Source organism: Lutra lutra, chromosome 11 (genome assembly GCF_902655055.1).
Source record: "Lutra lutra chromosome 11, mLutLut1.2, whole genome shotgun sequence".
Taxonomy (NCBI): domain Eukaryota; kingdom Metazoa; phylum Chordata; class Mammalia; order Carnivora; family Mustelidae; genus Lutra; species Lutra lutra.
This window is the reverse complement of record NC_062288.1, coordinates 19,251,913-19,275,558: the sequence shown is the minus strand read 5'-3', so window position 1 is coordinate 19,275,558 and position 23,646 is coordinate 19,251,913. Positions and strand designations below refer to the sequence as shown.

The 23,646-nt window shown below is 49.6% G+C and overlaps 1 protein-coding gene across 7 annotated transcripts in view; it reads right to left on the bottom strand.

Moving 5' to 3' along the window:
- The window catches only part of ATXN7L1 (ataxin 7 like 1), a 233,505-nt gene that overhangs the window by 114,727 nt on the left and 95,132 nt on the right, over window positions 1–23,646 (bottom strand). The window contains exon 4 of one of the 7 annotated variants that reach the window (XM_047695971.1): window positions 13,596–15,864. The exons of the other annotated variants lie outside the window; for them this stretch is intronic. Coding sequence (XP_047551927.1) covers window positions 15,779–15,864 — 86 coding nt within the window. The 3' untranslated portion in view covers window positions 13,596–15,778. Of the gene's footprint in view, window positions 1–13,595; window positions 15,865–23,646 lie in introns of those variants that run through there. 7 annotated transcript variants of the gene reach the window in all.

The window sequence follows — 23,646 nt, the reverse complement described above, 5'->3', positions numbered from 1 at the left end:
GCCTTGTTGTGAGCAAAGCCAGGCAAGCGCTGATTGCCGAGGAAGTCCTCTCCTAGGTTTGAAACAGCGCTGTGGAGTGCAAAGAGCACGAACTGGGGCGGGGGCAGAGGCCCAATGATACTCCCCTAACTGCGTCTGTTCCTTGGGCCTCAGTTTCCCCATCTGTAAAACAAGGGAAACACTGCCAGCCCTCAGGTCACTGAGGGACTGAGTGAGAGGAGGCATGTTAAGTGTGTATCCTACACAGGCCCTACACAGAAGTGATGATTTTTTGAAGATTTTATTTATTTATTTGAGAGAGAGAGTGTGCATGCATGAGCGGGGGGAGGTGCAGAGGGAGAAGCAGGCTCCCCACTGAGCAGGGAGCCCAACTCGGGGCTTTATCCCAGGATGCTGGGACCCTGTCCTGAGCCTAAGGCAGACACTTAACTGACTGAGCCACCCAGGCGCCCTGGGATCAATGATTTTTTAATGGCTCTGAATAATTGGGGAGAATAAACCTACTTTCCTGCCAAACATTAGCTCAGAAGGTATTTAACATGCATGGCGTCCATACCAGCTGAACCTTCTCTTTAGGTCCCAGTCCAGTTTCTGAGCTGTCGGGTCCCCACCAAAAGGGCCTCCCCTCCTCTCCGGAGTGGCCCTGTCCTGCCCTCCCTCTGTCCTTGTCCCAACATCTCAGACTCAGACCTCACCCTGTGGCAAGGGCCTTCTGCCCCAAATACAAAACTTGAATTTAACCCTCAGAAAACATCACACAAAGGAAACTGAGGAACATTTTGTAAGATTATTATCTTGTAATCTTGACCAGGGTCAAGGCTGGGAGCCTCGGACTATAGGACTCTCCCCGATTCAAGGAGACTAAAGGGACATGACAGAGAAACCCAACATGTAATTCTGGACTTTTACCTTTTTCTTGGCTCTAGGGGGAGGTTGGCAACATTTGAGTAAGGTCTCTGTTGGTGACATTGGTTTCCTGATCTTGATAATTATACTACAGTTATGTAAGAGAGTTTTTTGTTTTTAGGAAATACACTTTGAAATATTAAGGGGTAAGAGGACATGATACTTGCAACTTACTCTCAAGCCGCTCAAAAAACCTTTAAAACACAATATATAAAACATGTAAAAATGTCTAGCTACACACCTATATGTGGGGGAGGGGGTTGAACTATTTTTTGCAACTTTTCTGTGAGTCTGAAATGTCCTCCTTTAGCCCAGACAAGCACTGCACAGTCAACCACGCTGCCCCCCTTCCACTTTGGGAATGTCCTTGGAAAAGGGTGTGCAGGGATTTCTTTTGTCCTCCTTGGGCCACTGGACTCAGGGGCAAATAACATTACTGTGGGAAGGGTCCTCAGAGACCACCCAACTGGAACCCATCCAGGTGACGTGGCTTGTCATCCCTTGGCTGAATGGGCCCGAGCCGGCCTGGATTCTGTGTCCCAACCCCCCACCCAATGCTCGTTCTTCGACTCCACACTATGCGACTGCACAGTGCATTTGGCCACAAAGGAGTGACAGCTGTGACAGGACATGGATCCTTCTGGCCTTGAGGGCAATGGATGGAGACCTCTCGAGAGGGGGAAGAGGCCCCGGTGTCAGCATCCTCTTCCTTTCCTGCAGAGGGACTGGGGTATGAAAAATGTTCAGCTCTGATCTCTTCTGCTCCCAGGGCTCAAATGAGTCTCGAATTTGTCCCTCAACCCCGACCTCTGTCTGAAGTCCCCACTCCTGGATCCAACATCCAACTCTTGCCTGTTGAAGGGGCACCACTAATGCAGTATGCAAAGCCAAAAGCTCCCCTTCTCCCCTCCCCCACTCTTCCTCATCTCAGTCCAGCCCCTCCACTCGCCTGGTTGCTCAGGCCAAGCCCTGAGGGTCAGTCCAGCCTCCTGTTCACTGGCCCCCCCACAGCCTCATCATCAGCCACATTGTCCTGTTTGCACCCCCCTGCCCCCAACACAGACCCAGAACTGGCTTTTCCCCAGCACCACTGACACCAGCCTGACTCAGGCCATGGCGCTTTCTCCCCGGGGCTTCCATGAGCACCTTCTGATCGGATCCCTTTCCATGTGTGTTCCCTGCCAGTGACCAGAGGGAGCTCAAAATCTGCCCAAGCACGTCTGCCTCACTCTGAACTAACTCTCACAAGGGTCTACCCCACGGGTCTCCTCAGAGTCATGCCACTTTCTCCTTGTCCTTCACCCTGGAAGCTCCAGGCACCCCAGCTCTGCTGCACCAGGAGCATGACCTGCCTGGCACACCCCCGTTTCAGGGTCTTCCCCTGGCTGCTCTCCCTGCCCTGAGTCCTTCTGCCAAGTATCCACGAGGCCCGTCTCCAAGTTCACGCAGGAGCGGCCTCTAGCCTCTTCAGACAGGCCTTCCCTGACTGACTCATGGGAAGCAGCACTCCCGTCCTCCCCCATGCCGATTTTTCTGGTCTCTATCCCCTCACTAAGTTCCTAGAGGCCGGGGATCTATTTGGTTCCCTTTGTATTCTAGCTACTGAGTGGCACCTAATAGGAGCTCAGTACATGTTTGTTAAAGTAATGAATGAATGCATTGTTAAGTTAAAGAAGCAAGGAGCGGAACAGTGTCTATAATACACACCCACTTATTAAAAAAGAAGAAGAAATGAACACATCTATGCTTGCCTCACTCTGGGAGGAGTTAATTGCTATGGCTTCTGGGAGGGTGAACGGGTAGCTGGGGGCAAGAGAGGAGGAAGACTTGTCAGTGTAGACCCTCTTGGTACCTTTTGAATTTTTTTTTTTAAGATTTTATTTATTTATTTGTCGGAGAAAGAGAGAGAGAAGAGAGCGAGCACAAGTAGGGGGAGAGGCAGGCAGATGGAGAAGCCGGCTCTCTGCTGAGCAGGGTGCCCGACACAGGACTGGATCCCAGGACCCCGGGATCATGACCTGAGCTGAAGGCAGACGCTTAACTGACTCGGGTCCTCAGGTGCCCCCCTTTTGAATATTTTCATAGGGACATGTATTACTGATTTGATGAATTAAGGATACATATGTATATCAAATCATTATGTTGTACACCTAAAGCGAATACAATGTTATATGTCAATTACATTTCAATTAAAGAAAAGGCCACTTGTAATGAAATCCACGTTCCAACCCCCATCCCGCCGAATGTTATAAGGCACACTTCCACCAATGTGGACACACGTGTTAGGGATGTAAAATCGTGATACACAGATTCTGTTTGGGCAGGCTCCCGTGATGTCCGTGACTTGTGTGCATGTATCTCACAGAGCACCTGTCCATTGGTGAGGTTCAACAGGAAACATCTACTCAGAACTACAGAGTGTTAGAGCTGGAAAGAGTCCTCTAAGATAACAGATCCAACCTCCGCAACCCCTTGCTACAGTAGAGGGACCCCAGACCCGCTAAGGCGGGTCTTTTTTTTTTTTTTTTTTTTTTTACTGTAACACCGTTTGGTGAAGTTTATCCTAGTCGAGGCTAAGAGACATGATATCTCGTGCCTACAGTCAGAGTTCCCAGAAACATCCCACACACACATGCAGTCCCCTAGAGACCTAACTAAAAAGTAACTGAAAGGAAGACTGAGGCAGAAGAAACAAAGGCAAATGAGCTGGAAGGATTACTTGTGGTTAAAAAAATAAAAATAAAAAGTATGCCCAACCCCAAGGCCCAGCCTAGGTGGGGGCTGTGACTTTTCTAGGTCTGAGGGGCCTTGGGGCCCTCTGCTGTACCTGGTAATGTCCTGGCCCTTCAGGCTCCTGACGAGAAATATGAAAAGACATTGTATCTGCGAAAAGGGGCCAGGGGCCGTGGTGGAGCACTGGACCTTGACCCCCGGCAGTGTGGGCCGCCTCTCTCACCACCCTGAAGCACTCTGGGCAAATCACTTGCATGGCCTCAGCGGGTCTGGTGTCCCTCTACTGTAGCGAGGGGTTGCGGAGGTTGGATCTGTTATCTTAGAGGACTCTTTCCAGCTCTAACACTCTGTAGTTCTGTTTTGAGTAGATGTTGCCTGTTGGACCTCACCAATGGACAGGTGCTCTGTGAGATACGTGCACACAAGACACGGACATCACGGGAGCCCTCCTGCCCAAAAGTGACCCAGCTGGGTGTCCTCTGGGCTACCTGAGCCCGAGCATGACTGAGTCAGAATGCTAAGGCTCACCCTCCTGCTTCCAGGGGCTTCCTTGTTGAGCCCTGGAATTTGGGGCTTTTGTACCCTGTGCATCTGACAACTTGTATTAGCCAAGTAAAGTGCTCTGGAGGGCTGCTACACATGATCTGAGCAGAACAACCAGAGCCTGGCGTGGACAGGGCTTCGTCTGCGTCCTCGGGGCTGGGCCCACCCAGAAGAGCAAGGAGGTCAGGTGGTTTCATGAGCCAGTAGGCCAGACTATTAAAGTAAACTTCCCTTTCCTGAAAGATGCTGGCAAGGAAAAAACCATGAAAGGACCTCATGTGGGGGAGGGGAGTGGGCAGTGGGAGAGAAAACTTGTGGACATCGACTCTCAAATTATCTGCAGGAGGAGAAGGAAGGAAATGGCAGGAGGGCATGGGAACTGGCTTCTCCCTTTGGAGTGCCTGCGCGTTACTGTTTTCATGACTGCAGTTGCCTTGCTAGCTATTTTAGGCTGCAACTGATAGGAGGACTGGTTCCCTCTGCACATGCCCGTGAACTGGTGGAGAGAGGTTCGGGAGTCTGTGGGGCTCCAGAGGGAATTCCCTGGGGAATTAAAGGGTTCTCAGTGGATAGTCCTCAAAATTGAGTTTAGGGCGTGGTTACAGCATGGAGGAGTACTCAAGGGTGAATGAAAATCCTTTAAGTCAGATTGGAATGAGAAAGAAAGTCTATCTCTCAAAAGAAGTTGGATGATACCTATGGTTTGATTTTCTTCCTATTTCTTCAAAGTTTTATTTACTTACGTAATCTCTACACCCTACAGGGGATCGAACTCATGACCCTGAAATGAAGAGGTGCATGCTTCTCTGACTGAACCAGCCAGGTTTGATTTTCTTAACCAATTTTCTTAACCCATGTATTTAAGCCTAATTCTGCCCTTACTGTGAAAGCTCAGGAGCTGTAGTCTTTGGAGGTGTTTTTTGGGGCCTGGGGGTGTGGTGGCGGGGGAGGGGCACAGAGTTGTCACACTCAGAAAAGGACCATTAAAAGAGGCCATGGAAACTCCGTCCCTGGATATTAAAGTAGAGACAAGACAGCATGTGGGCTGGTGGATTTAAATTGAGGAAAGCTTTAGAATCCCTCTGGGGTAGGGCCTGTTCTTTATTTCAAAAGCCCCAGAAACAATTGCAACTCAATCTGCTTGTCTATTGTTGTCCCCATACCCACTGGTCCCCAGGTCCAGGCGCCCTGCCGAGAACCACGGCTGGACCTGTTCTGGACACTTATGGCCTAAAATGAATCAGCCCGTGAAGTTTCTCCCTGCGTTCTGACTACAAAATCTTCATGTACCTATTACAGTTGTGCCTCATAGCGATCTCCTTGGCCTTCAAATGGGAGAACTGGGGGTCTACCCCATTTTTTTCTATTTAAGAACATTCCAGAACTGTGTGTATAGCCTGCAGGCACCTCAGGAGGAAGTGCAGACTGCAGTCTGTTTTAACACCAAAGGAAGGTCATGTCCCATCTCCAGGCCAAGGCCTGCTCTCTGCTGTCATTCACCAGTATGCACTGCAAACAACGTTTTGTGAGCAGTTCAATGTTACCTTTACAATTGCACTGTTTAAAATGTTACTTTTAGGGGCGCCTGGGTGGCTCAGTGGATTAAAGCCTCTGTCTTCGGCTCGGGTCATGATCCCAGGGTCCTGGGATCGAGCCCCACATCAGGCTCTCTGCTCAGCGGTGAGCCTGCTTCCTCCTCTCTCTCTCTGCCTGCCTCTCTGCCTACTTGTGATCTCTGTCACATGAATAAATAAAATCTTTAAAAAAATTTAAAAAAATGTTACTTTTACCCATCACTTTCCAAATCTGCAAGACTCCCTCCCCAACCACCCTGTCCCCCCTCGCTTCTCCTCAAAATAAGGCCTTAACTCTCTTAAAGTGGCTTTTCCTTTTTTTCAGTTTGCCACTCAAAGCCTTCCATGATCTGGCTCCAGTATGATCCTCCAAGCTTCTCTTTCTCCTTATAACCCAGGCCCACTGCTTCAAGCTGGCCGGCAGCCTCACTGTTTCATGTTCTCCTCGAGTGTTCCAGTAACTGCGTAGGATTGTATCATTAGGATTATGGATGCAACTTAAGCCATTCCCAATGGCGGAACATCTTTCTGCTGCTCCTCTCTGAATTTTGTCAGGAAGGGTCCAAGGAATCGTCTAGACCAGCGGTTGTCAACTTTGGCCAGTCACTGGAATATGGGATTATGGGCAGCGGGAAGGTGGGGGGGTGGTGCATTTTTTTTTTTTTTTAAACTGAGATAGAACATGTATATAGGAACGGGGAAAAATCACAAGTGTAAGCCCTTTAACTCTGGGTGTACAAAACAGCCTCATGTGACCAGCATCCACATTAGGAACCAGAATGTTATCAACAACCCAGAAAGGCTGGGGTGAAGGAGGCTTTTGAAAAATTCTCACAAGTCAAGTCCAGGAATTTATATCTTTAAGGTTTTCCCCAGAGATGTCTGGTTTCCCACGCACCTACTGGACTCAGAGAGCAGGAATCTACCAAGGATTTTCAAATTGCCCCTCATGTGTCACCCGGGGGGACGGTGGTTGAGGCAGGGAAGTGTCAGACCCGCCGGGATCTCTTTCTTAAACGGAGACTCCAGCTCAAGAAAGGCCTTTTCTCTGTGGATGGAAACAAGCCCTCACTCCACAGTCCTGAAAGCTAGCTGTATCGGTCGGTTCAGTCGAGGAAACAGACCTATGAGGAGGGGTCCAAGTGGATCTGTATATATATGCATCAAGGACGGGCCTTGGACCTTTCACAACAGGACTTGCTGATTTAACAGCCCCTATAGGGCTGTTGTTTTGGTGTTCGATGCTGGAGCGTGAAGTCCATAGGGCAGGCAGTTAGGAAGGAAAGACCTTGGTAGACCAAGAATAATCTAGAATCCCATGAGGATGGATTAAAACTCCTGCTGCCTTTGACCTTCACAGTAGGGATATCTATCCCTCAGGAGCCATGGAGCTAAGCACTTGCAGCCGGCCGGAGAGTCAGAGAAGCCAAAGCGGGATGCCCGGAAAGGAGGAGGGATGGCAGGCCTGGCCACTGCTGCCCGGCAATCCAGTGAGCCAGCAGGTAGACCACAATGCACGTACTGCTTCCCTTCTGTCCTCCAGCTCTCCCGAGAATCGCTCTGTGGCCCAACCCAACGAGGAACCCACAGACCAGGGAATTCTGGGAGATGTAGTTCAGCCTAGCCACACCTCCCCACGACAAAGCCATCACCACCCGTCTGGTTCTCAAGCCTGGCTACTCGCTGGAATGACATGTGGTTTTTAAAAACACAGACGCCAGGACTAGCACCACATTATGGGAAAGCTTCCCAGGCCACCCTAATGTACAGTCGTGGCTAAGAACCACTGCCTGGCAACCTCGGGACTAGCCCCAACCTGGGGCTCAAGAAGATCAATTCTTCTCTCTTTTTGCCTCAGGAAGAGCATAACAAGATCTGGTTATTCTTTCGAAGGTTTTCTCATTCTCCTGCCGTCCGCATCATCCTGTCTAATCTGCACAAACCCAGCCACAACCCTCCCTCAGTCCACAGCACACTGGCTGCCCGGTGGACCAAGCTTCCTGGCTATCTCTCCTTCTGTGCTCAATAGATTGGGGGCACAGAGGGCAGACCCTGGGATCATCCCAATGCCAGCAAGCTCATCAAGAACTAGAGACTCAAAAGGTTTCACTAGTAAGCTTCTAAATAAAGCACCTCTTCCTCCTAGGCATAGACGAATTAAAGGATTATAACGCAGCCAAGTGGTCAGCGAGCACTTTGCCAACAGAGGGCAATGGAAGAGAGGGATGCGGAAGAGCTTGGGGCAGGGGAGTAGGTCCAAAAGCATGGGCGGTTCTTCATGGGAGTAACTCTGTCACAGGGAATGGTCATCTCCATGACGGATTCGACCCATTGCTTTCTTTCTTCTAGCCACAACATGGTCGTTCCTAATGAGGTCTGCGGCTGAAGTGTGAGATTGACACGAATGGTCAAAATAAGGTCTTTGGGATTTCCTCTGGGTTTGTATTATTTATGCCCTCCCCATTACAGTAGTGAAAGCCTGCTGGGCCACCCTTATTTACCCTTACTATCATTACACCTTATTTACCCACACTCTTATTTTAACCATAGCCCATACCCATACCCAATACTCTTTTTTTTTTTTTTTTAAAGATTTTATTTATTTATTTGACAGAGAGAGATCACAAGCAGGCAGAGAGGCAGGCAGAGAGAGAGGAGGAAGCAGGCTCCCCGCTGAGCAGAGAGCCCGATGCGGGGCTCGATCCCAGGACCCTGAGATCATGACCTGAGCTGAAGGCAGCGGCTTAACCCACTGAGCCACCCAGGCGCCCCCCCATACCCAATACTCTTATTACCCATACTCTTACCCATAAATCTTATTTACCCTTATTATTATTACACCTTATTTACCCATACTCTGTAAATAAGTTTAGAGAGAGAAACCTTCTGAGAGGTACCAGCAGGAATCTTTTGGACCATCTCCGTGAAGCCACCCAGGGAAGGATTGGGCCATGCTCCAGAATGTTCAGTGGCCTATGTTTCCTGTGTGAGGTCGCTTTCTGTGCCCTGGATCTGAAGTGGATCTGAAGCTTCTTGAGGGCCAGGTTGATCTTTGATCCCCCTTTACTGGGATCTCGGTGCGTAGGACAGGGCAGCAGGAAGGATCCCTGACACACAGACCCCAAGTTCCAGGTTCCCGTTATAGCTCTGCTCCTCAAAAGTGACTGGACCCCTCCCTGCCTCAGTTTCTGTCTCTGAGAAGTGGGAAGTACCTACTTCATGCAGCGCCCTTGAGACAGCGTGTGGGGAAATACTTCCGTGACCCAGAAGTGTCGTCTAAGCAGGAGAAACCGTGGGAAGGGCTGGTACTTCTCAAGAATTAGGTGCTGGCTGAGTCCCTTGTCGAGGAAAGGGAGGCAGGAGGGCTGACCCCAGGCTGCTGCGAAGGAGATGCCTAGAGGCGGAGGCAGGGGAAGGGGTTCCTCAGAGCCTACGGAGCGACAGCAGTCCCTTTCTCCCTGCCCCTCTTGGGATATCCCTGCAAACACTTCCCCGATACAAGCTGGTTTTGGCCTGGTTCATTCATTCATCGTCTTCATCCAGTGTCTCCTGAGCCCCCGGCGTGTGCCGAGCACCGTGCCGGGGGTTGAGAATTGAATGGTGAGCAAAACCAGATGAGGTCCCTGCCCTTCCTTCCCAAGCAGGTTTGGACTCAGGCTTATGCACCGAGAGAGCTGGACAACTAGCATCATGCAGCCCCCGGGACGGATGGCAATGTCGTGATCTTAGAGTTAGCTGAAAAATATCAACGAGTTGAGGCCAGGTGTAATACGAAGAAGAAAAGGAAGAAAAGGTAGAGTCCCACCAACCCCTGTTGCATTCTCCCTTACTGTGTCCTCACCTCAGGCTTCAGGAGCCTACTCTTTGACTGTATCCCCTGTTGAAACTAGCTCTCACCTAACTTCCTCGTGCTAAGGTGGTCAGTGCTCTCGTGGAACGACACTTCACAGGGACGAAAGCCTCGAAGTAAAGGAATGGTATCCCTGCTGGACAGAGAGATGTGAAAGGGCACCCTAAGATCACACCCCAAGGGTAGTCGCTGCAGACAGGCATTTCCAGGGACAGCGAGGTGGACAAAGCAGGGGCTCATGGCAGGGGGAAGGTCCCCAAAGCAAACCTTTGTGGCCTTTAGCGATTTCCAGAGATCAGGGAGGAGGAAGAGCGGGAGAAGATGTTGTCAGGCTCCCAGAGTCTGTTTAGGGAGGGTGGGTTTGCAGGTGTTTATACCAGTACCAAAAGCAACTGACTAGATAATTAGGTACATTAAAAAGAAAAAGAGAAAAAAGAAAGACCAGAGGATTTTCAGTAGCCAGAACCCAGAAAAAGCTCCAGCCCCAGGCTCACAGTTCCGACCAAGCTGCCAGAAAACCCCACTAGTGGATTTCCAGCTGGATTTATAATTTACCTCTCAGTGAGAAAACGAAGACATATTTTAAGATCGCCACCCTTCCCCCTCCCCCCAAGCCAAATTCTGGAAGGACTGTAGGTAATATAAACCCCAAGTGGTCTCATTAAAACAGAAGTTTCTATTGTAAAACAAAGCATAGACACTCAAAACCACACAAAGCAAACGGACTGCACTGGGCAAGATGAGAAGGCAAGCACCCCAGGAAGCACCGGCCAGGGGAGGGGAGGGGACTGTGCCGCTCCCCCGCAAGAGGCCCCTACATGCACCCGTCCCAACTGCAGCCCTCCTCCCTCCCTGGCTCCCAGAAGCTACTGCACTCCTAACTTCAGTTCCTCGTGTTTGTTTATGGTGTCATCACCCATGTATCCCGAGACGCTGTAGGCCAGTCCCGTCCACATTTTATTTTATTTTTGAGGATTTTCTTTCTTTGTGTGAGAGAGAGAGTGTGCAGAGCACATGCAGGGCAGAAGAGGGAGAAGCAGGCCCCCCGCTGAGCAGGGACCAGGATCTGAGCTGGAGGCAGACGGCTGAGCCCCCCAGGCATCCCAGTCCAACCCGTATTTTTAGATGTCCTTTACATTTCTTATAAGTGGCCACGAGTCCTCCCTCCATCTATGCCTTTTCCTTGCACATGATCTGTGGAAGGCTCAGGCCACCAAACCTGCCTTTTCCCACCATCCGGATTTTGTCTTGGTGCATGCCAAACGTGTCCAAGGGCACTCATTCTTAACCCAAACAATCACGTCTGAGAAAAACCCCCATACACAAGCACCTCACCGTGATCACTCTCTCACATTAAAGGTAATGAGAGGAGGAGAATGGGATCTGGGGGAGCTCTCTGTGAAACTAGTGATTTACGACTTTTTTTTTTAAACAATTGGAAGTGACTGGGGAATGCTTTTCTTTCATGCCTTTCAATATAGTTTGGAATGGGATTTGACATCACACTATGCCCCAGGGCCCAGGGTTGTCTACTGTTCAGTTTTATCAAAGATGATTGCATAATAGCAGCCTGGATGTAGCAGAAGCCGAAGGAATCTCGACCACTAACTAGACTCACCAAATGTAATAAATAAATGATAGATGAAGGGAAGACGAGACGGGCCATTCACTTATGGTCTGGAGCAAGAACAGTTACACTTAGAAAGTTTTTCCTTTCTCCAATCTCAGCAGACAGTCCCACAAACACAATTATTAGCATTATTGCAAAGGGCTTTATCAACTACTGACTTAATAAAGAGTGCATCCACTTAATGGTGACCTCTAGATCCCCCCCTCCAGTAAGTCCAGGACCCTAAGTTACATGCTCCAGGGCCGTGACACCCCCAAATGGACAAAAGAAATGAGCACTCTTGTACTAGGAGATGAGAGGTTTTATAACACTTAAAATTAAACATGTGTGAGTGACGCCTGGGTGGTTCAGTCATTAGGCGTCTGCCTTCGGCTCAGGTCATGATCCCAGGGTCCTGGGATCGAGTTCCGCATCAGGCTCCCTGCTCAGCGGGGAATCTGCTTCTCCCTTTCCTGCCCTTCCCCCCTGCTCCCGCTTTCCCTCTGACAAATAAATTAAAATCTTAAAAAAAAAAAATTAAACACATATGGGGTTTGTTTTGATTTGCACAGAAAGAAAAAACTCCAAAACTGATGGGTACAGCAAAAAATTCAAAAGCCAAGGCACTCTTCAAACGCAATAGGCTCCCAATACTACCTTCAGACCTTTATTAGGGCAGAAGTCATATAAAAGCCACGGAAGGGCCCTGAAAGACGTCAGGGGGAATAAAAGAAGTCAGGCAGAGGTCCCAACAGATCACATCCTGGTTCTCGGTTCATATTTCTTCCCTTGGTTCTCCCAGGGGGTTTTATTTGTGAAGGAGATCAGGATTGTTTGTCCCTGTTAACAGCGGGGAGGATACGGGATGGGAAGGAGCAGGGATGGAAACTTAAGGAAACTTCTCTGGTTATGATCAGGAGAAGAACTTAGGCACAGTGGACAGGCAGACCAATGTCTTTCCTGGCCTCAGGAGCTTTTCAAATCTGCTTGCAAGATTGGGTTCCTGCTCTTAGAGTGTAGACGGTTAGTGAGTTGCAATTTGGTAAGTTTTTACAATGCTCTAGGGTATTTCCAATGATGACCTGTGTGTTTAAAGCTCTACAACTGAATTAACTTCGGTTGAATTCACTGTCACTGAATTCACAGTGAAAGTGAATTCACTTTCACCGAAAAGGCAAATATGATTCAGAAGCTTTTGTCTTATTCTTAGTGCCCGTCCTAGGCTACCTTCCTATAAGATCGGATACTCCCTGGAATTCCTTCCTGCCTGGGCTCTGTGACACTGTCAGGCTGGGGCTCGAGTCTAGCTGCTTATCTTCCTGGCTGCTCCCCCTGTGCCTCCAGCCCCTCTCTGGCTCACTAGGCCTTCCAGGGAGCTCTTCCCTGACCCCCTTCCTTGTACCTGTCCTCCACCCCAACGCCATCATGGACTCCTGTCTTCTCAAGATTCCTAACTTCAGCCTCTAAGAACCACCCAGCATATGACATTCTGGAAGTGCAAGCTGAGCTGGGGCCCAGGGGGGATGTCCTAAGGCAGACCAGAACTTGGAAAGGGGGTTCAATCTACCACGGCTTCCATGCCTCTGTTAGCTCACTGCTCCTGCTGGGGAGGGCTCAGTCAAAGCACGTTATATGCATTATGGTGAAAGCATGATTATACCCGTTTTCCACACGAGGGATTTCAGCCAGCAGAGGACAGGAACTAGGTGGGGCGGAGGGGAACTCTTAACCCAACTCTGAACCACCAAGCTCTTTCGTCTGAAGCAGGAGACTGTGTCCTCATGTTTCTGGACATCTGAAGGACTCAAGAGCTTTGGGGTTTGCTCCTTTGGGGGACCAGAGGGAGGACAGATCAATGGTTCCAGGTTTCAGCTCTGCTGCCCCTGCCAGGCAGCCATGGGAGAGGTTCCACCCCTACCTCCTCACACTGACCACCCAGCTTCCCCGTGAGGGTCTGCCACTGAATCAGGTACAAGGCCTTTGCCCTGTGACTGTCAAGGAAAGTTCTAGACCTGGGAGCTGTGGGGAAGAGGCAGAGACATGCATGGATTGGTCTTTAGATGGGCAACATGGGCTTCAGCCATCATGCTCAAGGTCTTCGAACCCTCCCGGAACCATTTTAAAGTCTTCTTGGAAGACTGCCTCCTTACTTCACAGACCCATGTTCCACACCATCAACTACTACATGGAAATGAAATAACTCGTGGTCTTTTCTTCTAGGTTTTTTTTTTTTAAGGCTTTATTTATTTATTTGGCAGACAGAGATCACAAGTAGGCAGAGAGGCAGGCAGAGAGGGGGCAGAGGAGGCTCCCTGTCGAGCAGACAGCACAATGCGGGGCTTGATCCCAGGACCCTGAGATCATCACCTGAGCCGAAGGCAGAGGCTTAACCCACTGAGCCACCCAGGCACCCTTCCTCTAGTTTGTTCTTAACATTCTTCCTATTGAGTATCTAGTTTCGTCAGCCAGGGTTTAGAGCATGGAGGGGTGAAGATGAATGTTGAGACTGGCCACTGGAAGTTCATTAACTCATCACATCTTTCTTATTCAACAAGAATAAGAATACCGTCCCGAGATGGTAAGCGTGGGGCTCTGGTGCAGCCTGGGCCACTCGCCTCAAGGGCCCGCATACAGAGAGATGGGCTGCGTCTCGGTGAGGCCTAAGCTGCCATGTTGGAGTAACCATGGACCTCTGGACCTAGCTGGGGTGTGTGTGTGTTAGAGTGACCTACCCTGCATGGACAGTTGTGGTAGAAAGTGAAATGTAAACAGAGACCCCAAAAAAGCTCACAGCAGTGAAACTGCCCTCACACGGATCTCACACCACGGCTACCAGCCTACACATCCAGCTCTGTTCCTCCTATCGGGACGCAAGGAGTTAAAAATGAAACGACCCTAGAAACTGAAACCTACTTATCCATGGCAATGTAAGAAATAACTGAGGTTCACTGGGCCCTATTACAATAAATGTGTGGGGTATTCTCTTATCCTCAGATGCTCACTTCTTCACTTGTCCGCACCTGTTGCTGGCAGCTGGAGTAATCTCACCAATTCTGCTGTGTGTGCAAATCAACTTGATTTCCCTCCGAAAAGATAAAAAGTAGTAAAGTGATGAAGTTACAATTAAGGTACGTCACTGAAAGCACAGACAACGTGAAGAGGCTGAGGAGGACTTGTCCTGAGGTCACCAGCGACTGCGAGTTGAAAGACTGTTTTCCTCTCATTCCTTGCTTGCTTTACTGTATGTGATGCTGTGGTCAATCAACACGCCTCCTCTCACTTCTTGAAATTCCCTCCTCTTTTGGCTTCCATCACACTATTCCTGGCTCTCATGCTGGCTCCCCATTAATCTGTCCATCCGTCCATGCAACCATCCATCCATCCGTCCACCCATCCATCTATCCATCCAGGCTTCTGACAGCTAGTGACAAGCACTGGAAAAAATGACAAAGTATATTCATGTCTGGCTTTACAGTTAAAAGATGTTTATGTATATTATTTCATGAATTTCTCACTACAACCAAGTGAAGTGGCTGTTGGCACCCCCACGTTACAGATGAGGAAACAGACCCTGAGAGGACCTGTGATTTATTTACAACAGCACAACCAGCAGGTGGCAGAGTGTGAACATGCATTCAGCTTTTCATCCCAGAAAGAATTCATAATGGCATTCTACTGCATACTGGTCGACTGTAATCTCTCTACTAGTTAAATGTCATGATCCAGTCAATATGTATTTATGAGACAGTGCTAGGCTCTGTGGGATCAAAGACTGGGTCCCTGCCCTTGTACAGTTTGTGGTCTAGTGGGGGAAGACAAACATTAATCATGTGTTCACACAATAAACATTTGTTTTGGGGGTATAAGAGAGTGCCTACTTAGTTATGGAAATCAGAGAAGTCTTCTAGGAGGAAGTAATCACTAAGATGCATTCTGAAGGATGAGTAAAGCGTTAGCTTCAAAAAGAGGAGACGAAGGAAAAAAAAGGTGTACACAGAGAAGGAAAAGCATGTGCAAGGGCCCTGTGGCAGAAAGACCCAATGAGCTGAAACGCTGAAGGTTGGCTTGACTGGCATACAGAGAGTGAAAGGGGGCCTGGCACAGGATGTGGTTCAGACCATGCAAGACTTTACAGCCATGAGAATGATTTCCTTTGAGCTTAAAAGCAATGGGAAGCCACAAGTCAAGAGAATGATATGATTAACTTTGATCTTTGATTCTGACTTTGGTGTGCAGGATGGATTGTAGAGGAGCAAGAGTGGAAGCACGGAAAACAGCTGGGAGGCTTTTGCACTTGTCCAGGTGAGAAGCAATGACAGCCTGGACCAAGGTGGTAGTGGTGGAGATGAGGAGAAGAATCCCACAGAGGCCCCCTGCTCTGTGCAAGCCCATTTTCTCCCTAAACCCTGTCACCAAGAGTGTGCTCACGAGTTTGCAGCACATGGAAGCTTGTCCACACTGCGGGGCTCCACTGGAGTCTCCTCTTCCAGGAAGCCTTCTCCAGACAAGGCCAGTCCTCCAAGATCTTTCAGAAGCTCTGTCTACCTTCTGCACTGTCCATTCTCACACCTGATTCTCCTCTATGGCTTGGCTGTTCTCCGGTCCATTCCTGGAGATGGCTTCATTTGTCTTGTTGTCTTGCTTCCTCCCTTTGGAAAGTAAATGCTTTGTTGGCATTTGCTGAATGGTATCAACAGGGCTCCTCTGGAAATCACATTTGTAAATGATTACTCACGCCAATTGCCTTATCTTTTCTCCCCCCCCTAAATTAAACACTGGTTGCTTAAATCTGTCTTCATGATCTTGTTCTATCAAAACGTATGTCCCCAATTTTTCTATAATTTCCTCTAAACTCGTTTCCACATTTCTCCTAGTAGAGAGCAGTTCCAGAGGGAACCGAGTGAGAGGGCGGGGTGGGGGGCAGGAGTGTAATTAAACAGGGGCTGTCTGACCAGAATTCCTATACCTTTTAATGGGATATTTGATTAATCCTTTCCACAGGCACCATTATTCATGCCTTGATGGTATCTCATTTTATAGCCCTTAATACATGGACCCAATTTATCCACATCACATTGTATTCTAATACTTGTCATCCAAGTTATTAGCTATCTCCTTCTTAGTGTAAAATCATCAGCAAGTTTGATTAGCTTATTCCCCAGGGATGATAGGGGAGATAAGAACAGACACAGTACAATATGACCACCAATGATTCTGCATTCTCAGAAGAAGACTGCTAACCTGGGATCCATTTATGCAGCCAGGGTAGCCGAAACAGGCATGTGCCCCCGGGGGAGGGTCTCGGTGTGGGACCCAGGAACCACAGCCACAAAGGGCTGATGGCCTCTGTGCCTGGCAGTACGGAGCCACCATCCCTGATGAGGTCACTTCAATAAAAAAGAGTGAGGCTTCCCCACTCCTGCTTCCTAACATCCCCTCCCCCCAAGTATTCTTCCCGGGAGGCGCAGCCCGCAAGCTCCCCTTTATCCCAGGACACCACATCTGCCTGGAATTGCCCTGCTTTGGTGTCCTGGGTACCTGCCAGGCCAGATGACCTGGGAGGTGCCAGAGCTGCCGACTGCTCTTTCTCTAGCACACAGATGGCTCTAAGCAGGTGCCCTTCTTCCTCTTCTCTGAAACCCAACCTGAGCCCTGGGACTCACAGGGGGCTTCAGTCCCTTATAAGCAAGGTAGCACATGGCCCAAAGAGACCCCTACAGGATCATGGACTCCAAACCCCCAGAGTTTCCAATGCCCCTTCCTCTATGCAACCACTCCTCCTTAGCCCCATCCGGCAGAACTCCCACAGCTGCCCCTGGAGTCATTTTCCAAAGGCCTTTCACCAAAGGCCCCATATAACTGACTCCTGCGCTTTTCTGAGCCTGGCAACGGGAGGGTGGGAGGGGCTCACTCTGCGGTGGCGCCCCTCCTTCCTTTCCCCTGCAGTGGGGGCCAGCCTGAGGCACCTGTTTTAGCCATCTGGCTTCCTCTCTCTCTCAGCTTGCAGGCGCCGGCGGGGGGGGGGGGGGAGGCAACTGTTCTGCTGTGATTGGGAGAAACTGAGGCCTCCTGCCTACAGCCAGGTGAGTGCTCCATCTTGGAAAAGGGTCCTTCGGCCCCAGCCAAGCTTCAGGTGACTGCTTGACTACAAGTCATGAGAGAGCCTGGGCCAGAAGCACCAGCTATGCTACTCCAGGCCTGGGTCCCCTGGAAACCATGTAAGACAAGAAATACTTGTGGTTTTAAGCTGCCAAATGTTGGGGTCACTTGTTACACGGCAATAGGTTACTTATAAACTTTCCCTACTTCAGAGGAAGGTCTCGGTCCCCTCCATCCCTTCAAATCCCTTCTTAGGCTCTGCTTTGATCTCTTCTTTCTGTTTAGTGAGTCTGGTGTCCCTCCGGTACCTTCTATTGACCTGTCGCTGGCCTCTACTGAGTGTCCTCATGGTCTCGAGGACTCTTTCCCTGAGAAGAGGGGGGATGCATGGTGCTGGGGAGCTCTCCAGGGCCTGGGTTTGGGAATTCTAGCTCTCTGCCTGCCATTCAAAATGACATCTAAACTTAGAATGACTTTTTGCAAAGAGCAGCCTTCCTTAGGCCATGAAGCTCCCTCTGTGTTTCCGAATCCCGGGGCCCTAATGACTACGGTCGGGCCGACAGGCAGCATAAAAAGCCTTTTTGCAAGGAACTTGTTCCCTTTTGTCTCATATGCTCATCTCCTGTACCCTTTTTGCTCATCTACAGTTTCTGCAAAAGGTCACGTCTCATTTCAACTTTCCTGCTAAGCGCATCCAACACTAAGTAGGGATTCCCAGACTGGAGGGAGATATAATCTGGCTCAAATGTTGCAAGCTGTACCACCCTGCTCCACCCCTCCTGGCTGTGTCCCACCAGCATAGGCCACCATCAAGAGGAAGGAGGTGATCTGATTCTCACTTCTCCTCTAAATGTACAAGGAACAAAATGTGGTTTGTGATTAAAAAAAAAAAAAAATTCAGGTCACTTTTCTATCTGATTAAATTCTGGTACTTTTTACAGAGTCTATCTTAGGTTGATGGGGCAAGGTCAGACGACTAACTAAAGGGATGTCAATCTCTTGGAAGTCCTGAAACAGGTGAAGTACCAGAAGACCGAAGCAGCAGAATGGACCCAAAAGCAGCAGTTCTCAAAGTCTAGCCCCTGGGCCCATGGCATCAGCATCCTCAGGAGGCCTAGTGAAAATGCACATTCCCAGGTCCCAGTCCAGACCCGCCCAGGCACAAACTCTGAGGCTGGGGCCCGGTGATCGGTGTTTTAAACAAGCCCCCTGAATGATACTGATGCATGGCTAATGGTTCAGTATCACTGACTTAGAGGATTAAACATCTAAATTATTCATTCTTTCATTCATGAGACATTGACTGAGTGCCTGTTTGCCAGACACTCTGGGGCAGGGAAGAGGGATTACGAGGAACTCCTTCCGAGAGCAGTCTGCAGTCCTCCCTTCTCTAGCTTTATGACAAAGCTTAAAAAGAAAGCAGGAATTTGCAGACACTCATCCAAGGAGTGGAGATCATTCTTCACATGCAACTCTTTCCAGACGGGCAAGAGGCACACCCAAACGGTGTTATTTATTTATTTTTTTCCAGGAGTGATTATACTCTCAATATAGTAACTTTTTGAAAAATAAGTAAACATGTGGGTTTAATATATCATGTCAGCTGGCTTAGCCTTTTAAGCTTTAAAAAAAAAAAAAAAAGATGATGTGATGTCGCCATGAATGAAATACAGAATTACCTTAGAGAGGCACTAAAATTCACACCTGTCTTGCTGAACAAACGATTCTCTCATTTCATCCTCTTGATGAAGTAAGAGTTTCTGTAAGTCTAGGTAAGTCACAAGAGCTAAGATGTACTGTGCGTTTCCTACAGCGAAGCTCGGGACATTTCTACGTTTGATCTTCTCCTGTCCTTATAAAGTAGATGCCGCAAACACACATGGTGGGTAGAGGAAGGACGAAGGCCGGAAGAGGCAGAAAGAGGTCCAGACCCAGCCCTCAATCTAGCATCAATTACCCTCCAGGGCTGTTAGTCCAGTCCCACTGGGTCATCATGTCGCTCATTAAAACTACTGGTTAGTGGGGAAAATGTAAAAGCAAATGCCACCCTCTCCTCAAAGATTTCTAGTAGGAAACCGCTGGCTAAAGCTCAACTGGGGGACTTATTTCTAAATGACAAAGGTCACGCTGGCTTTCTCCTTCAGTATCACAGGTAATTAGGAGCTGTCTCCGAAGTCCTTATGGTGGCGGAGAATGGCGGAGAATCTGGTCCACGCTCAGAAGATCCAGCTCTGAGGAAATGCTCCACATTTGCTCCTTTCTCAGGGTGCCCCGGGGATGCTCAGTGACTCACTGTAATACTATCAGGGCAAATGATCTCCCTGTGGTTAGGGACGAGCTTGAGTTGATCCAGCCAAGCCTGGGCTCTCGTGACTGGGGCTGCCCGGTGACTCTGGCAGCCACAGGGGGGAAGGGTATGACCAATGACCCCAGAAGACATCAAAGCTGTCTGGCAGGACCAGCAGCACATGCAGACCTTGGCATGGGCAGCAGGCCTGCCCTGGCTCACGGAGTTCATCCGCCCATAGGACTAGCCTTTATTTACAGGGGCGTCATAGGTCTCCCGTGTTTTGGCGAGCAAGAGGCCCCCGGAGGCCTCTTCTGCCTATTGCGTCCTTGGGAATGACCTGGTGACTTTAGTTATAGGCCACCAAGAAAATCTATGGTCCATGCGGGTTGTGTAGGAGACCATGGGGGTTTCTCTCCGGCCACACAGGGAGCGTGGAACTTGAGGTGAAGGAAACGCACCTGCCTTTCCCATTGGCTTTCTATTATCAATGTTTTTTGGAACACCAAGCCCCACCCCTCTCTCTTTCTAATTCAGGGGTGTTTGCTGGCTTCTGCTGAGACATTGATTTGATTAGTGGCATTCTGTGGGACTAGAGACATGAGAGGCAGGGCTCGCAAACGTATGATTCATTTCAGGAGTCTGAAATGAGAAACGCACCCATCACTGGCACGCTGGGGGCTGGGAGGTTCTGAGAAAGCATTTCGTGCATAGAAATGGGACATGTGATGAAAAAATTTGCTTATGGCTACAATTCTGGGGCCAGGGACCACCCCACCGTGCTCTCCATCCCTGTGGAGTGACGGCTTCGTGGGAAACCGCAGGGATTAGACATTCCTGCATTGGGACACCCATGCGCCGCCTCATTTATCTACCTGTGACAGGGACAGTACTGGAAGAGAATCAAAAGATGACAAATTGCTTCTGGTTTTAAAGGAGCTGTTCAGGCTGGGTGTACGCCCAGGGGGAACCAGGTTTCATGCCAGGAGCCGTCACTTCTTCCTGTCATGAGGCCACATTTTGGCAAACACCATCCCGCAGATGACTGCTGTCTCCTTTCACCAGCGGATTTAAAGACACTTGCTCTGAAAGCCCGAAATCCCGTCATTCTGAAGACGTGTGCAGCAGAGAGCAGAGCTGCCCACACACCGTTGGCAGGCAGGGCAGCAGGCATTGGACAGGAGTCCCAGATGACAGGGATTTTTCCCTTGTTGAGGCAGACAGATAACAGGGGAATGATTTCGTAGGATTCCAGACTCGAGATGCAGTATCAGCGAGTGACTCTGGGAAAGACAGACTTGCATGAGATAAACAGACAGAAATTTCTAGGAGACTGGCCACTGGAATCTGCTTTTGTGGATACAGCCAGTGGTCCAGCCAAGCCTGGTTATCGTCTGGCTGTGACCCTTCTTCTTTCCAGCCGACGCTGCCTCTCTGACAGAGAGGTGGCTCAGATGGTTAAATGTCTGCCTTCAGCTCAGGTCATGATCTCCACATCCTGGGATGGAGTCCCAGCTCTGGCTCCCAGCTCAGTGGGGAGTCTGCTTCTCCCTTTCCCTCTGCTTCTGCCTCTCCCTCTCCTTCTGCCTCTGCCCCTGCTTCTGCCTCTCCCCCTGCTTGTGCTCTGTTTCTCTCAAATAAAGAAATCTTAAAAAAAAAAAAAAGTGGGGCACCTGGGTGGCTCAGTGGGTTAAAGCCTCTGCCTTCGGCTCAGGTCATGATCCCAGGGTCCTGGGATTGAGCCCCACATCGGGCTCTCTGCTCAGCAGGGAGCCTGCTTCCCCCCTCTCTCTCTGCCTGCCTCTCTGCCTACTTGTGATCTCTGTCAAATAAACAAATAAAATCTTTATTTATTTAGTGAGGGTCAGCACCCTCAGTCCTCCGGAGGTGAACCCCTCTCAGCCAGTCCGGTGTGTGTTCTGTCACTGCCATAAGCCAGAATTCGCAAGGCTGGGGAAGCCCTCAGGATGCTTATGGGGACAGATGCTGGCTGTTCTTGCAAATGCCACACGCGCGGTTACTCATTTCATCCTCCTGACAACCTCTGAGACAGGTGCTAATTTCACCCTCTTTTGTGGATGAGGAAAGAGGCGTGGAGATTGAGGGACTGGCTGAAGTTCCCCTGGCTGGCGAGGAGCAGAGAGAGACACCAGCACACAGAGGCAGCTTGCTCCAGGGCCTGGCTCCTTCCTGACCTGTGCTGCTTCTCCTAATACAATCCTCTTCCAAACATGGCAGCTGAACCCCACACGGCCACTGGTCTGCCTAGGTCTTCCTGCTTCCCCAGCCCCAATCCTCTGGAATTCAGTGCATGGCTGGCGCTGGACCGCAGAGGCCAAAATGTGAAAGGACAGAGGTTCATCTCCAATCCCCTATGTGCTTCTAAGTTCAGGCCAGGCATTCAAATGTTTATTTTGTGCTTGTTTGTTTTGAACACGCCGTGTGTGTTTGTGGCACGGTCTTTGCGTCCTCCTTCCGTACACAAGCACCTGGCCCTCTCCCTCACACCTCTCCCGACTCTGGCAAGGCTCCCTCTGCCAGGGACTGACGTTCCCTGCTTCACCTCATGGTACATCGCAGCTAAAAACTCCCTTTCCCACATGGCAGCAAAGCATATTTATAGTGCAAGTCACATGCCAAGGCATTTTCAAGGTCTTCATTTCTAATAATAACCTTGGAGCGTCACCACCAAGCCCATTCCACAGATGGGCAAAGAGAGGCGGGAGGTCACAGCAAGGCTGCCAAGGAGTCCTGAACGGTTTGGTCTCTCTTTTTTTTTTAACGATTTTATTTATTTATTTGACAGACAGAGATCACATGTAGGCAGAGAGGCAGGCGCAGAGAGAGAGAGAGAGAGGAGGAAGCAGGCTCTCCACTGAGCAGAGAGCCCGATGCGGGGCTCGATCCCAGGACCCTGAGATCATGACCTGAGCCGAAGGCAGAGGCTTTAACCCACTGAGCCACCCAGGTGCCCCACGGTTTGGTCTCTTGAGCCACTCACACCTAATTCTCTCTCCTGACTGCTTCCTCTCATCTTCCTGCTTAACAAACTTATCTGAGGCCCGGGAATGAGGGAAGCTATCAAGATCAAATTGTGTTGTATCTGTGTCTATAATCGAGCTCGCAGAATACTAACAAGCAACACTAAGCCCAGCTTTCTGCCAAACCCCATTCTCATTAGTAGGTTTACAGGCATATGAAACACATACTTGGAGTTTTTGGCCCACACAATTCTCTCATCACCAGTTGTAACTAATCAGAATGCCGAGAGGATTTATTCTCAGGTGGAATGCAACCGAACGCCTTCAGCGTCTGCTCAAATGACCGTAACTTTTTTCTGATGGAATCTTCTGACCAGGAAATGAAAGGATGGATCCTAGCCTATGAGCAGGCTGAATAATATTCCTTCAGAATCAGGACAGTAAGGCTGTTTTTCAAGTAGTTATTACAGAAAGCTTGGATCCCATGTGAAGTGGAGACGAGAAAGCGAGAAGAGGGAGGCGCTGGTTGCTGGTCCATCTGGAATTAGAAACTGGCCGAGGCTGGAAGTTTCATAAAGGTACACTTGCCTCCAATATTTTGCTGCTGCTGTGCATTTCTTCCCTGGGGTCTCGGTCCACGGAAAACACACTGAGGTCAGATTCAGGAGTCCTGAGTGCTTGTCCCACCTCTGCAGCGGGCCGTCAGCGACCTTCGGAAGGGTGCGGAGCTTCTTTGAGCTTCCGGAGCTGGGAAGCCAGCGCCCAGTTCCCCTCACTGAGTTGTTACCACGGTGAGAATGAAGAAGTTACTAGAGAGTGCTTCATAAATGACAAGATGCTCTAGAAATTGAAGATATTTCCAGAGATACATGCTCACCCTCAGAAGGCTGTAGTGAGAATAGAAGCCTCTAGTCTCTGTGTTCAAAGGAATCATCTTAGAGAGATGCTGTGTCTAAGTGGCATTTGGCCGCTCCCAAATGCGCCACAGGAAGGCAGTCTGTGTCATGGCATTCAAAAGGAGGCCAAGGGACACTATTTTACTTGTTCACCCTCTCTACTCATGT